The 15,703-nt window shown below is 36.2% G+C and overlaps 3 protein-coding genes across 4 annotated transcripts; all 3 read right to left on the reverse strand.

The window, feature by feature from the left end:
* Window positions 1–1,896: 1,896 nt before the first annotated feature.
* LOC118713107 (olfactory receptor 5M8-like) lies at window positions 1,897–2,846 on the reverse strand. Its single transcript, XM_036427471.1, is given in 3 exon segments — window positions 1,897–2,205; window positions 2,207–2,804; window positions 2,806–2,846. Coding segments are annotated over 3 exon segments (933 nt in total). The 5' UTR covers window positions 2,832–2,846.
* Window positions 2,847–5,874: 3,028 nt separating this feature from the next.
* Window positions 5,875–9,465, reverse strand: LOC118712611 (olfactory receptor 1030). 2 transcript variants are annotated; one of them, XM_036426537.1, is made up of 2 exons: window positions 9,459–9,465; window positions 5,875–6,800 (listed from the first exon to the last, which is right to left on the reverse strand). In XM_036426537.1, the coding sequence occupies exons 1-2, from the start codon at window positions 9,463–9,465 to the stop codon at window positions 5,875–5,877; spliced, it is 933 nt and encodes a 310-aa protein (XP_036282430.1). The 2 variants fall into 2 exon arrangements, with proteins under 2 accessions (XP_036282430.1, XP_036282428.1); XM_036426535.1 differs by lacking the exon at window positions 9,459–9,465 and having other exon boundaries at window positions 5,875–6,828.
* A 2,574-nt stretch (window positions 9,466–12,039) lies between these two features.
* Window positions 12,040–15,256, reverse strand: LOC118712602 (olfactory receptor 5M11). The gene is made up of 2 exons (XM_045577712.1): window positions 15,251–15,256; window positions 12,040–13,048 (listed from the first exon to the last, which is right to left on the reverse strand). The coding sequence occupies exon 2, from the start codon at window positions 13,035–13,037 to the stop codon at window positions 12,069–12,071; it is 969 nt and encodes a 322-aa protein (XP_045433668.1). The 5' UTR covers window positions 13,038–13,048; window positions 15,251–15,256; the 3' UTR covers window positions 12,040–12,068.
* Between the last annotated feature and the right edge of the window lie 447 nt (window positions 15,257–15,703).

Raw genomic sequence — 15,703 nt, forward strand, 5'->3', positions numbered from 1 at the left:
ATATGAAAGACTATATTTAATTTGTTGTTTCTACCATGCCTCTCATGTTTGGTTTTCTGGCATCAACATCACCTGTTGTTTCTCCCATTTATTAAGCTCCAGACACATGGCCTTTCTTTTTGTTATTCTAACATGCCAGGCTTCATGCCTAAAACTTTGATTCTCCTGGTTACAATTCCCAAAGACTTTGGTTATGCTGCTCATCTAGACTGCAATTCAAATGTCACTTTCTCCAGCAGTCCTTTCCCATGCATTGAAGCTGGCCCGTTAGCATGACCTTTGCTTCTGATGTTGCCAGTTACCATCTTCCATATTGACTTGTCTGACTCTCTCCACAGCATTAAACCCACACCTGAGATATTCCTTTTTCAATTTATCTTTATTGTAAAAGGTATTACATATGAGATATTCTGTTTGTTTGCTATCTGACTCCCCTCCCTCCTAAAGTTTAATAGAGGACTTTTTTGTCTTGTTTATTTTGAATCTCTAGTTTCTAATATATTGTCCTGTGATCAACATAAGTTCAGTGTATAAACATTTTAAACCACTGATAGCAATCACTGTCTCCAGATAACAGCTCAGCAACAGATCTGGAACGCAAAATCCAAGAGTAAGATAGAAGCCTCCAGGGAGAAAGTGTGCATATTATAGGTCATCTATGGGAAGACAAGAGTAAGAAGTGAGACAAAGGTTCATATACTCATATAAGTCTTATAATATTAATTGACTTTTGAAACAATATATATAGTTTACATTAGCAATTAAAACAATTACAATAAATGATTTTAACTAAACATGTGCATATATGTAAAGACATAGAAAAAAGACTGGAAGAATATAAAATCCCAATTGTGATTTTTTGGGGGGTTACAGTGCTTAATATCTATATGGTATGCATCCCACCAGTTCAAATTTTATATGATTAATATTGTATGAGTGAGGAGAGGCTAGTTCCTAGAAATAAGTAACTCAACATATTGCAGTAGCTTATAAAACAAAGGGCATTTCTCATTCATTCTGTTTCTATTAGGTCTAGTAATAATTAATGAATTGACAGTGAGCTCTGTTTCACATCTCCTCACTCAAGAACCTGTGATGCTCACCATGGAAAGAAAAAACCCACTGAAGGGTTCTCTTACCAACAATTATATGCTGAACTGAGAATTGATACATATGAACTCTAATCTAATTCATTGTCCAGAAATAGCAACACACTTTCACCTACAGAGAAATATAATTCTATCATGTGCATACAATTCAAAAGAGAAACATAATTCTATCATGTGCATACAAGGCAAAGAAATTAAAGTAACTGGTGAACAAAATGACTGACAATTATAAAAATCTAAATTTTTGTAATGAAAACTTTATTTACTATGTTTTGATTTTAAAAAACCATTAAACTTTTTTTTAAGTTTTTATTGTTGAAAAACCATTAAACTTTTTTAAAATGCAGTACTTTCCATTGGTTTGCCATATTTCTTATTTTACCCCAATTTAGGAAAAAGGTCTAGAAAATGTTTTAGAACCAAAAGAATCCTATATAATAAAAGCCTAATATACAAATTTGTCCCTGGAGATCGACCACCTGCTATGATGTACACTGACCACCAGGGGCAGTGCACAACATGGGTGGGTGATGCAGTGCTGGCATCTGGTGGCAGTGGAGTTGCTGCAGGCCCCAGTGGGTCCCTAGGAGAACAGGACTGTGGCAGGTGATCGAGTGGCACCAGGCCAAGATGGGGTGCCAGGCAGGGCTGCAGGGCTGCAAGGCTGGGGGCATGAGCTGGAGCTGTGAGACTGGGGGCACCAGCTGGGGCCCGATCCCGAAAGGCCACCCTGAAGGACCCCACCTGTTCATGAGTTCATGCACCAGGCCTCTAGTAGTGATATATTTTAGGGAAATAATTTTTTCCTGAACAGCTCTCTGGTTAATGCTTCTTTCACATCTTTATTTCTAAGGCTATAAATCATGGGGTTCAACATGGGAATTACTGTAGTATAAAATACTGCAACTTTTTTCCCTTGTTCCACAGATTCCTTTGAGGGGGGTCTAAGATATATGATGAAGAGAGTTTCATAGAACTAGGTGACAGCTGTCTGATGGGAGCCACAGGTAGAGAACACTTTGCGCCTGCCTTCTGTGGAATGCATCCTCAGGATAGCAGAAAAAATATAAAGGTAAGAAACCAGGATGACGAGGAGGGGAAAAGGTAAGGTTACTTCCAGCACAAACCAACATTGAGGTTTCTTTTATCTTGGTGTCCGAACAAGCCAGTTTAAGCAGTGGTGGGTCAGTGCAGTAGAAGTGATTAATTTCATTGGGGCCACAGAAGACTAATCCGTAGGTCCACATGGTCTCCTTCAGCCCAATGAGGGCTCCATACGTGTAAGGCACCATGATGAGGGCCACGCACACACTCTTGGACATGTTGACGCCATAAATCAGAGGGTTGCAGATGGCCATGTATCGATCAAAGGCCATCACAGCCAGAATATAGAGCTCCACGTGAACCAAAGCAATATAAAGGTAACACTGCGCCAGACAAGCAGGGCAGGAAATGGTTTTCTTCTCTGACCAGAAAAGCGCTAGCATCTTCGGGGTTATGTTGGAGGAGAAGCACAGGTCCACAAAGGATAAGAGGCTCAGGAAAAAGTACATGGGTGTGTGGAGACTGGCATTGACCTGGATGAGTACAATCATCACCAGATTCCCTGCCACGGTGACCATGTAAATGACCGGAATCAGCAGGAAGAGGAGAATCTGCAATTCTAGGCGATTGGTCAGTCCAAAAAGAATAAACAGTCACTGAGGTGAAGTTTCTTCTCATGGTCTCCTTCAGTGAGAGAAGGGAACTGGACACATAGATTACAGCAAAATAAAAAAATTATATATTACCATACAATAACAATCTTGGTTTTCCTTCTTCTCAGCATTTGTTTTCACCATATTTCTACTTTTTTTCTTGGTAAACTTGGTCTTAGTCAAGCATTGCAAACTAGGAGTACTGAAAGCAGCTCTCTTGATTTTTGTGATATGCACTGCTATTCTTTCTTTGCTTTGTTTTCCCCTCTCTTTCTTTTCACTTCCTTCTAATGATTCCTCTCTCTCTCTCTCTCTCTCTCTCTCTCTCTCTCTCTCTCTCTCTCTCTCTCTCTTCCTCTTTCTCTTTTTCTCTTTCTCCACTTTTTCCTTAAGAGAGAGAAAAGGATCTAATATGAAAGAGCAATATTTTAAAATGATGTTTTTAATAACTTTGACACTATTGATTCCCTGCAGGAGAATCCCTAGAACTTAAGTTGGTCTAATTTGATGCTTTCTCCCCCTTTAAACTCCATAGAATAAGGACTTTTAGGTGGGACAGGGGAATTTTTCTTCTTGAAAATACATACATAATTGCATTTGACAATTGCTGAGTCTTTAAATTCCCCAGCCATTAGCATCCCCTTAGAATTATTTTAGAGAGATTTGCTTAGAAGTAAGAGGGACAGAAATTCTCTTCTTTTAGTTTCCCACTTCTTTCCACTGTGACATGTGAGGCTTGTCTCTTTTATCTAATATTAGTAAATTAGTAATTCAAGGTGGGTAAAATATTTTGCATCAAATTGATAGTAGTAGAGTCTAAGGACCAGACTGATCTTCCAAAGGAACAAGCTGGGGTCCGATCCCGAAAGGCCACCCTGAAGGACCCCACCTGTGATGTTGGAGCTGCCCAACCTTCAGAGCTCCCTGGGTGGCTCTCCATCTCTGAACCTGGTGTTCTGTCTGCTCACTGACTTAGAAAAACATGTATCCTTTTAGAACAATTTCTTTTTGCCTGTTGCTTGCAAAGAAAAATTCATACTAATGTTAACTAAAATAAAATTTTTCTATGTAAAGCTCATATATATTCACTGAGAACATCGTGTTTAAAGCTGCTCTTTGAATATGAATGCGGCCCCACAGTTTAGGGATTTGCATAGCACCAAGTTTACTTCTGTTTAATCAGAGTAGTGATGCACTCTCCTCCATTGTTATATGTCAAATTCTTTCACTTTTTTTCTTCTGATTGTTTGTTTACTGTCCTTTAGAGGTAAATTTTAATTCGTGAAATTCACACTTTGTGTGTTTTAGTAAATGCATACACCCATGTAACCTATAATGAGAAATTCTTAGGTCTAAGTTAGGACTAGATCAAACAGATTAATTTCTCAACAGGAACTCCCATTTGACCCAGTGACCTCACTTCCAGGAATATATCCCAAGAAATTAGAAACACCAATCAGAAAGGCTATATGCACCCCTATGTTCATTGCAGCACAATTTACAATATCTAAGATTTGGGAACACCCTAAGAGCCCATCAGCAGATGAGCAGATTAAAAAAACTTACACAATGGAATACTACACTGTGGTAAAAAGGGAATTCTTACCCTTTGCAACAGCATGGATGGAACCAGAGAGCATTATGTTAAGTGAAATAACCCAGTCAGAGAAAGATAAATATCATATAATCTCACTCATTTATGGAATATAATGAACAACATAAACTAGTTAACAAAAACAGATCTAGAGACAGAGAAGCATCGATCAGATCGTCAAACCTCAGAAGGAAGGTAGGGGAGAGTGGGGGTAACAGGGAGCGATCCACCAAAAGACTTGTAAGCATGCATATAAGCCTAATTAAATAGATACAGACACCAGGGGGTTGAGGGCATGAGTGGAGGAGGGGTAATTGGGGGGGAGGATAAGGACACATATGTAATACCTTAATCAATGAAGAAAAAATAAAACCAAAAATAACTCCACAGCCACAGCACAAAATCAATTTGTGAGTTCTGATGTTTGTCATTTATGCAATTCTGCCCTACTTCTTGAACAAGTCTCATATTCTGAATTTCAGTTTTATCGTTAATTTATTTATTTTACAAATACTTACATGGTGTCTTATATTCCAAGCTTTGATCTAAGTGCTTTATAAATGTTAATTTATTGAACCCTCAAACCAATTCCATTGCATTCTGTCCTCCATAAGTATAAACAGTAATACATTTCTCAAGTTTAGAACAGAGGAAATAATGTTATGAATATAGAGTGTACTAATAAAAACATGGACTATAGTGTCAACTTCACACTGGCTTCTTGTTTCCTGTTATGGCAGAAGAAGGAAGTGTCTTACTGAAAGTAACTCTCATAAATAGAAATAAATTAATTAATGTCAGGCAAAGACATGGGGGTGTCATAGTAAATTCTCTTTCCTAGAGGTGACAGCAAGTCTCAACAGCATTTTGGTAACATTTCTGTAAACCATGGGATCAAAACCCTATATTGTAAATGCTACAGAATTATAAAAAAAACTAAAAATTAGCTCATGTATTCAACATGTGTATTAAAATTGTATGTATTTGTGTGTATATATATATATATATATATGATCATACCATTTATTGATTTGTAGATATATAAAAAAAATTTAAGACATAAGAAACTATTAATAGTGAAGATTTTAAGAAATAAGAATAGAAGATCAGGATAGAGAAAAAATATTTTTTATTCTTTTACTTTATACTCTTCTAGAGTTTTGATGTTTTACACTATGGATGTTTTATAATCTAAAAGTAATTTATAAAATTATAAATGTAAAAATGTATAAAGGAAGAGAAAGTATACCCATATGTATATATAACTTCCACCTCTTTATATACACAATGCATTCACATGTCTCAAAGAAAACTATGCAACCTCTATACACGTCTTTTATGTTTTGTAGTTATATTAGAGCTTTCATCAACAACTTAAAATTGATTTTACTATAAATGCAGTTAAAGTCAAATCCAGCTGTTATAAATATAACTTTTATTTAATTTTTAAAGAAAGATACACTATGACTTCACTTCAAAAGTACATTTTGAAGTGAACCGATTTCCACAAAGCCTGTTTTACATCCTTGTTCCTCAGACTATAAATGATGGGGTTCAACATAGGGCTTACGAAAGTGTAGAATACAGCAATGATTTTGGACTCCTCCACTGACTGGTCTGTGGGGGGTCTAACGTACATGCAGAAGAGGGTCCCATAAAACACAGTCACTGCCACCAGGTGGGACCCACAGGTGGAAAAAGCTTTCTGCCTGCCTTCAGCAGAACGTATCCTCAGGATGGCAATGAGAATGAAGATGTAGGAGATGAGGATAATAAGGAGGGAGTTGGAGAGGTTAAATCCTGCTACCACGAACATGGATGTCTCCTTAATGAAAGTGTCAGAGCAGGAGAGTCGAATGAGGGGTGGGTCAGCACAATAGAAGTGATTGATAATGTTGGAGCCACAGAAGGTCAAGCGGTACGTCCACATGGTTTCCATCAGGCCACTAAGGAACCCATAGACATATGGACCAGCAATCAGGCGAATACAGACACCTTTGGACATCTTGCTGCTGTAAAGCAAAGGGCTACAGATGGCCATGTACCTATCATAAGCCATTACAGCTAGCATGTAATATTCAGTTATCACCATGGCGATGAAAAAATAACACTGGACTAAACATGCAGCATAAGAAATGGTTTTCTTTTCTGATAAGAAGTTCACCAACATCTTAGGAGTCACGTTCGTGGAATAGCACAGATCCAAGCAGGACAAACTGGCAAGAAAGAAGTACATGGGGGTGTGGAGTCTTGAATTTATCCTGATCAATACCAACATGCCCAGGTTCCCTCCAACAGTGATCAGATAGATCACCAGGAACAGCACAAAGAGGATGGGCTGAAGCTCTGGACGATCCGTTAATCCTAAAAGAATAAATTCAGTCACCAAGGTAGAATTTCCTCTGACCATTTTCTTAGGTGCCAGCATTGCTCACTTAGATGAATGAAAATAAATTAAGAAGTGAATGAGAAGTTCATCATATGTTTCTTTTCTTTTTTCTCTTCTTTTCCTTCTCTCTTCTTCTTCTATTCTCAGTCACCCTCACACATAGCTATTATTGGAATCTGAGGCTATAGGAGTGGGTACTTTTAAAAGAAGGTGAAGGTCCCTATTATCTAGATATATAACATTCAGATGATTCCCAAATAAAATGACCCTTGTGACACTAAGTTGTTTCAGAATGTGGGAGTTATGACACAAAGTTTGTCTAAAAATGGACTGAACCACAAAGTGCCACTTGCAATACAACATAAAATAACAGGTCTCACATTATCTCAAAATGATAATATGTGTTTGAAAATGTTTTTCAGTCATTAGCAGTTGTGCATATTTAGAAGTTCAACCTCTGAGTACTGCACTCCTTACTGAATTAGACAGCTTAAAATTATAGAGGTTTGAAGCAAATTCCCTGGGACCTGTTTGACTATATTACCCATGAAATATAGGAGATTGTGGTATCCCTAAATGAATAGATCACAGATAAGAACCTTGAAATTGGAAACAAATCCCTAGATATATTACTGATGGAAAAATATTTATTCAGAAGAGTTTATATGAGTGAGAGCAAGAGAAACATAGATGAGGAAAAGAGAAGTAGTCAAAACTTAGATCATAGTTTTATTTGCCTTTTTTCCCATTTAACACTAATTGCATTTTGCATCAGGATAGGTATCAAAGAATGATAAGCTTCAACTGGGGCTTAGAGGTAACTAAGAATTTTCTAGGGTAAGTGTTGGGAGGACTTTCAGTTAGTGAGGTTGGTCTATGCAGAGACAGCAGGCTTTCAAGAGAAATCAAAGGTACTTCACCTAGAGGCAGGTATGAATTTCTATTGTCAAATGAGACATTTAAGAAGACAGAGGAAGATAAATAATACATGATCTCGCTCATTTGTGGAATAAAATGAATAACATAAATTGATAAATAAAAACAGATCCAGAGACAGAGAAGTATCGATCAGACCGTCAAACCTCAGAGGAGAGGCAGGAGAAAATGTTCGCCTCGGTAATGTAAATCTTCTATTTTTGTGACATGCAATTACTCATCTAATCTATAAATCTGCACAACCATGTCCCAAATAGTACACCTGGTGGATCATCACATTACATTAAACAATGAATAAAGACAAAAACAAAGAAAATAAAAATGTAAAAAAAAATAGGTTGGAATTTAATCTGCCTATTTTCTACCCTTTCCTGTAAGTAGGCTCAGCAACCACATTCTACAGTTAGGGAAGGAAAGGCTGTATTTTGATAATAGTATTTTTTCTCATGCACACAGGCACTTCAGTTTTACAAAGCATTTATGCTATTCTAATCTATTTTACCTTTAAGAGAATCCTGAAACTGATAGAACAAGTAAAATTAGGAATGGGGAAAATAGGGCACAAATAAAAAATAGCTTGCTTCACCTGAGTTTTATTTTTTTTAATATATTTTTGTTGATTTCAGAGAAGAAGGCAGAGGGAGAGATTTTTTAAAAATCAATTATGAGAAAGAATCTTGATAAGCTGCTTCCTGCATGCCCCCAACCAGGTATTCGAACCCTTCAGTGCATAGGCCAATACTTTATCCACTGAGCACAGTTCTGCCACCTGAGTTTTTAGATTAGTATTTCCATAACTGCATTCAGTGAAACAAATGGATATTGAGTAACAAAAACTGGTCTATGATAAAAATAAATTTTAAAATGCTGAGTTTGGAGGGGGAAAGGGTGTTGGACTCAGGGTTGCAAGAAGTCTCAGAACCTTTTACATACCGATACGCACTGGAATCTACAGGAGCAGGGGCAAGATATGCTGCCTTTCCTAAACTCACTTGTTCAAAGAGCCTGGAGCTTAAATGTTCGCTTTGGGCTAAGAAAATCTCATTGGGGAAAAGTTTGCTCTCTTCAGGTTCCAGTTAAAATCCAAATGTCTAAGGTAGCAGGGTCACATTGGACTCTGTCACATGTACTGTTTCGTATACATAAGGTCACTATTTTTGTAGTCCCATAAGATACACTGAGTGAGAGACTAGGGGGCTAGCTACTGAAGCCAAAGAAAGAAGCACAGAAAATAGAAATGAGTTATTAACGTTTAGTTCTAGTAATTTAGTCTAGAAACTACCACAGTAAGTCACTAAGAATTGTTTTTTAATTTGCAAGAATAGCTGAGGAAAATGATATTTTAAGGTAGAAAATAAAAAGTACATGAGTCATATAGATGATGGAGCCATGCATGTCATGTAAATATAAATTCTCCAGATTAGAACACTCCAGCACCTTCTCACTCTCTTGGTTTTTCGTTCCAGTGACTCACAAATATAAGGGCAGGATGGATAACCTGAATACAATGTATGAACCTAAATTATAGATCATGTTGTACATTGTGACTTCATACAATTACACAACAGTGAAAGAGCATTAGAAAACATTTCTTTTACCTTAACATAGTGGCTTTCTTTCTACAGAGTCCTCATTTACTCAGTATCAGACTTTGACTAAATAATTTCTACAATGGCCATCACTTGGAAATTCTGATTCATCATTTAGGTAGTTACAAATCCTACACTTATTACTAGTCATATAATTTTTAATGAATAGTAAATTTTGCCCAAAAGTTTATCTCTCCAATAATATAATATAAAATTCTATGAGAGTTTTACTTTAGCTAGAATGAGTATAATTATGCTTGAATTCATCCTTCTTCAAAATTATTTTTTCAAGATTTTTTTTATGCGTTTTTTTGGTATGGAAACTATTTTTTCAATAGATATTATTCTAAAAATAATTTATTAGATTGTCAACTGCTTACTCTAAAATAATTTATTAGATTGTCATCTGCTTACTCCAATATAGTTATTTATTGTGCACTAAATTATTAAATGAATGGTGAGAATGCTATTTATAAAGTAAAATTATTACAGTAAACACATAATTCCAATAAAATTTTATCTTGTTTAGTGACCAATCTAAATAATATATACTGAGAAATTATGCTAACATTCAAAACTGCTTTTGTTGTCACCTGACTGCTAGTCATGAAGATTCAAAACTGAAACAAGAGAAAGTATAGGCCTAACCTATGTGGCTCAGTTGGTTGGAGCATTGTTCTATGCTCCAAAAGGTAGGTTTGATTCCTGGTCAGAGCACATACCCAGCTTGTGGGTTTAATCCCTCATCAGAGTGCTTATGGAAGGCAACCCATTAATGTTTCTCATTCTCTCTCTCTCCCTTCTTCTCTCTAAAATCAATTTCTTAATTTTTTTCAATTAAGTAAATAAAGAGAAAATGCAAGCATGGAAGTCAGAACTTTCATACCTACCTGACCCAGGAAAGATTTTCTCAGAGACACTAATGGTCCAAGGAATTAGTTGCTGGGAATGATTTATACACTTGCAACTTGGAACTTTTATCCCTGAAGTATTTTTCAAAACACCCTGAAACAATAATTATCATGTTAATATTGCAAGAGAAAACTCCAGGGGAATAGTAATTCATGTCAACTCATTGTCATTAAAGTTTTGGATTATGCACAATGGAATTGCATCAGATTGTAATCACTTTTAGCTGATTGCTTTAGGAGTTTCTCATAAAATTTTTGCCTTGTGGATCACCATTTATTCCAATGAAATCAGTAATAATTTAAGATGTAAAATAATGACATAACTCATGGACTTTGATGTTTCCCCAGTTGAAATTGTGTTTTATACAGTCCCTTCCACAAAATGACTACTGTTTGTTAAAAAGACTTTCATATCTAGAATAAAGTGGTTAAATTAGAAAACTCAGTAATTAAAATCATTTGGACAAGATAACATAATGAATTAAATTATAATGTAGTTATCGATAGTTCAAGGTGTGAGGTTCAGGACTTGGCAAGTAATATATTATTCAAAACCTGGTGAGCAATTACTTTATCAATATGTGATTCATTTGCCCAGAGATGAGAACAGAGAAAAATGAAATTATATATCTACCTTTTTTTTCCATTTACCAAGTATTCAGTTATCTACAACAAAAAAATGTAATTATAGATGACAGATGTCTTAACCAACCTTACTGTAATAACCATATTCCAATATATATATATATATATATATATATATATATATATATATATATATATAACCTTAAACCATGTTATATGTCAATTATATATCATATGAAGCTGAAAAAATATTAATCAATAAATTTTCAAGAATAAAATTATAAGACAAGGTCTTTGACTAGAGAATTTACAAACATGTAACAATAAAATTTCTTTTAAAGTCCCAAATGTATGGTCATTAACCACTCTCTGCTAAATAATCCATAGATTAAAGAAAAAGTCACCAAGAGGATAAGAAAATATAGCAAACTAAACTATTAAAAAAAAATAGTAGCTTTCAGCTAAAACATTGTTTAGATAAAATGTATAAAAAACTTATATGACAAAAATCAATAATCTAAGCATTTATTTTAAAAAAAATAATAAAAAATATAACTCCAGTTAAGTATTAAAATTTTCAAATCCAGGTGCTACAGAAAGCATTCATTCTTTTCCTAAAACTGAGTTTATGGATCCAGGGTTGCAATTCAGAGGAAGAAAATAGAACCCTATAGCTCAGAGGCCACAAACTAGATCCACAAACTCATGTTTATGAAAGAATGCTTATTCTAGTCCTCTCTCTACCCAGTCACATACTGAGCATTTTTCAAGCACATAAACAGGAAACCATTATTCTGACCCATGGTTTATGGTTTTATTTAGTAAGTTGGAATAGAAGACATATTTCTTAAAAATAGATAATAATAAGAACAGAGTAAATATCAGGAACTGGGCCAAAAGCATGTTTATCCGGTCTACTGTCATAAACATTAAGAGCACACCAGTTCCCCAGGTCATTCCAAGAGGAAGTTTCCACTGAGAGCACAGCTGCTTAAATTTAATGTTTTTACAAATCGCATAGGATCAGGCTGAAACACAGATTTGGATATCGTAGATCTGAGGTACAGAATGTGATGCCACGTTTCTAAAACCTCCAAGGTAATGCTGCTGCTGCTGGTTCAAGGACCACTCATTGAGGGGCAACGGTATAGCTCACTTATTTTTGTCCAGAACTGAGCTTGATATTACCTTGAGACATACCCATAAAGAATACCCAAACTTATCAGTATGCAAAGACATTTGAGCCCAAGGTTTAGAATTATGGCTTATTGGGAAATGGAAGCATTGCCATCTTAGTGACCACATTTCGTCTGAGGGCATTCTTCAGTGCCTGCTTCACATCTTTGTTCCGAAGACTGTAGATTAAAGGATTAAGCACTGGAGTTACAAAGGTGTAGAAGACAGCTATTATTTTGGATTCCTCAACAGTCTTATCTGTTGGTGGTCTTACATACATACAGAAGAGTGACCCATAAAATAGGGTAACAGACATTATGTGTGAACCGCAGGTGGAGAATGCTTTGTGCCTTCCCTCTGCTGATTTGATCCGGAGGATAGCAGCAATAATGAAGGCATAGGACACCAGGATGATGATGAGGGAGCTGGAGAGATTGAAGCCAGCTGATATGAGCATGGCAAGCTCTTTGATATACGTGTCAGAACAGGAAAGCTTAATGAGTGGTGGGTCAGCACAGTAGAAGTGGTTGATGACATTGGATCCACAGAAGGTCAAGCGGAAGGTCAGGATGGACTGTAACAGGCCATCTGAGAAGCCATAGACATAAGGAAATGTGGCCAAGCAGGTGCAGACCTGCCTGGACATTTTCACGCTGTAGTGCAGAGGGTTGCATATGGCCACATACCGGTCATAGGCCATGGCTGCCAGTATGTAAATCTCTGTGAGAAGGAGCGCAATGAAAATGTAACACTGTGTAAAGCAGCCAGCAAAGGTGATGGTCTTCTTCTCTGAAAGGAAATTAGCCAACATCTGTGGGGTGGCGTTGGAGGTGTAGCACAAGTCAACAAAGGCTAAATTGGTAAGGAAGAAGTACATGGGGGTGTGAAGGTGAGAATCCAGTCTGATCAACACTATCATGCCCAGGTTGCCTAAGAGAGTAGCAAGGTACACAACCAGAAACAGCACAAAGAGGAGAGGCTGGAGTTCGGTGCGATCTGTGAGCCCCAGGAGAATGAATTCTCTTATTGCACTGCCATTGGTGATGGGCATTTTCTGAGAATCTGTGCCTGAACTTGAAACAAATGGATAAGGTCAGACATGAAGGTACTCATAATGTTATTGATTATTGAAAATGTTTTCCCCCAAAATCCATATAATTCAAAATGAATACTATCATAAACCAACTTTGTGCTTCTACTAAACCATTTATATTTTTTGCCTTTGTATTGAATTACTATTATACTTATCTACACTTATACCTACCGTTATTTTTATAGATACATATACTTATACCCATCCTTAAGTTGATATACACAGCTTATATTCATATATCCATACATATCCCTTTTCTCCATGAACTATTTTTGCCTCTCAAGCTCTACTTATTCTATAAAGATCAGATTCAAGGACTGTTCTTTGTGAAACACTTCTTACTCTATTCTCTTAGATGAGATTGACCTCATCCCTTTCTTACACCAAGTAAGTACATGGTGTTTTAGATAGCACTGTTATGGAGAAGAAAAAAAACAAAGAAAATAAGGTTTGGGGAAATGGTAATCAAATTTTAAAAAGTAGCATCAAGGAGGAAAAAAAAAAACTCAAGAAAAGGTGACTTAGCAACACACTGAAAAAGGAGAAGAACCAACAATAAAGTAATTTTAAGAAGGTGTTCTGCCCTAGCTGGTTTGGCTCAGTGGATAGAGCGCTGCCCTACAAAATGAAAGGTCCCAGGTTCAATTCTGGTCAAGGGCACATGTCTGGGTTGTGGGCTCGACCCACAGTGAGGGGCTTGCAGGAGGCAATCAATCAATGATTCTCTCTCATTATTGATGTTTCTATGTTTCTATCTCTCTCTCCTTCTTCCTTCCTCTCTGAAATCAATAAAAGTATATAAAAAAAAAAAAAGGTGTTCTAGGAAGATAAAGAGCAGGTGCTAAGATACCATATGTGGTCTTCCTTTGGAATTGTTAGTGGTGTGTGTGTGTGTGTGTGTGTGTGTGTGTGTGTGTCTGAAGTAGATTTATGTTTTGTCTTCCAATTCTATTCCATTGGAAACTACAGATGAAGAAAAGTGGTCTACTCCTAAACTTTTCTAAATGACTTTTCTGTTTACAGGAGGAGAGTGAATGGGGTTACCTCATTTCTTCCTCATTCTCCCTCTCATGATATCTTAGAAATGTTCTAACAATTAATTAAGGCAAAGAAATTATTGAAATTCAAATTATAAAATGTTTAGAGACAAGTAGTCAGCAAGTAATATCAATTCAGGAGAGCATCTCCAAGGAAAGAAGAGAGTACAATAGTATTCAGGGATAATATATGGATCTAAGGACCAGCACATCATCTTGTGTTAACTTGGCACATGAAACCTGAATGGATCAACCCTCATTACATGTCTACCCTAATGCCTAGCTCACCAAGCAGCCCTTATGATCAGATGCTCATGACAAGGGGAGCACTAAGCCACTCATTGAGTTTTTTCTTTGTTTGCAGAATAATTCCATCAATCAAACAAAGATTCTAGGTGAGTCTGGAACCTTTTTCCGGCTTTGTGACCAACTTACTCTGTGAACTTAATTAACATTTAGCTCAGTTACAACTTTTTTACAATAAATAAATCTAACTAGATTATGCCAGGCCTGCTCTAACATATCTAACCAGTCAATACTTTAGTACTTAGAAAGTCAGAGTTTCATGAGCCTATTTCTTTCCACTTAGTGATTCTGATTCTGGCTTCATTAGTTTGGAATTCCATGCCAGTGTCAGAGTACTTAACCTATCTTTGTTGTTTTCTCAGCTGTAAAATGAGAAATGCAATTGTCAAGATTAATAAAAATAGTTAACTCATTTAAAATACATAGAAAAGTATTTAAATAAAGTAGACAAAGAATGAGTAGGGCAAGAAATAGAGTTAAGACTTTTTATAGTTGAACTTCCCTCTCTACTTTTCCCACAGCCCTTGAGAGGAAGACATGTCCTCATTCACAGCTGAAACTCAAAATTCATGAGATCACTGATTTGCAAAGTAACAAAAAACAAACAAACAAAAAAATCTTATTTTTGAGGATGGAAAAATGGATATAATCTGTGGACTTCAGTTTGAGACTTTAATAAATTTCCTTTTGACTTAAAATAAGGACAGTAAAAAGACTTACTTCTGGTTCTGAAAAGCACCTTTTTGTCAACCTCTGATTAAGGAAGTTTCTTGATGCCTCTCTCAGCTGGTAAACATAAATGTATTTATATCCGGATGTAGGATGGACTTGCTCTTAAAGGAAATCTCAGAAGGGCTTAAAAGTATCAGCAATGAGTGTTACTTTGGGAATCACCCTCTTGGGTTTAATTGGAGCACTCTATGAACAGAACGCTAATCATATACCTCAGCCATATTTTCTATAATTTTAAATCCACCATTTGTCCTGAGAGCTCTATGGAAGACACAAATAGGTGTCATCTCAACATTTTGATGATGGTCTGATTTTACATGTGTGTGTGTTTTTTTTATCTTGGGTGGGTTTTTTTTTGCTATCTCTTCTGAAAATCCAGATCAACATCCTCTATTATAAACATTGATGCCTTGAGAAGGGTCTGCTATGGACAGGATTGTGAAACAAACAGGGTCTTTACATACGAAGTTGTGTACTTTATCAATCATAGGTGACTGCCATTTCTCAAGTTATAGTCACAATTTATCCTTTCTTCCTACATCATTTTTA

The sequence above is a fragment of the Pipistrellus kuhlii genome, unplaced genomic scaffold, assembly GCF_014108245.1.
Source record: "Pipistrellus kuhlii isolate mPipKuh1 unplaced genomic scaffold, mPipKuh1.p scaffold_m20_p_9, whole genome shotgun sequence".
NCBI classification, from domain to species: Eukaryota; Metazoa; Chordata; class Mammalia; order Chiroptera; family Vespertilionidae; genus Pipistrellus; species Pipistrellus kuhlii.

Excerpts from the sequence above, each read along its gene's own strand:
- LOC118712611 (XM_036426535.1), bottom strand. The coding sequence starts at position 6,828 with ATGCTGGCACCTAAGAAAATGGTCAGAGGAAATTCTACCTTGGTGACT.
- LOC118712602 (XM_045577712.1), bottom strand. The coding sequence starts at position 13,037 with ATGCCCATCACCAATGGCAGTGCAATAAGAGAATTCATTCTCCTGGGG.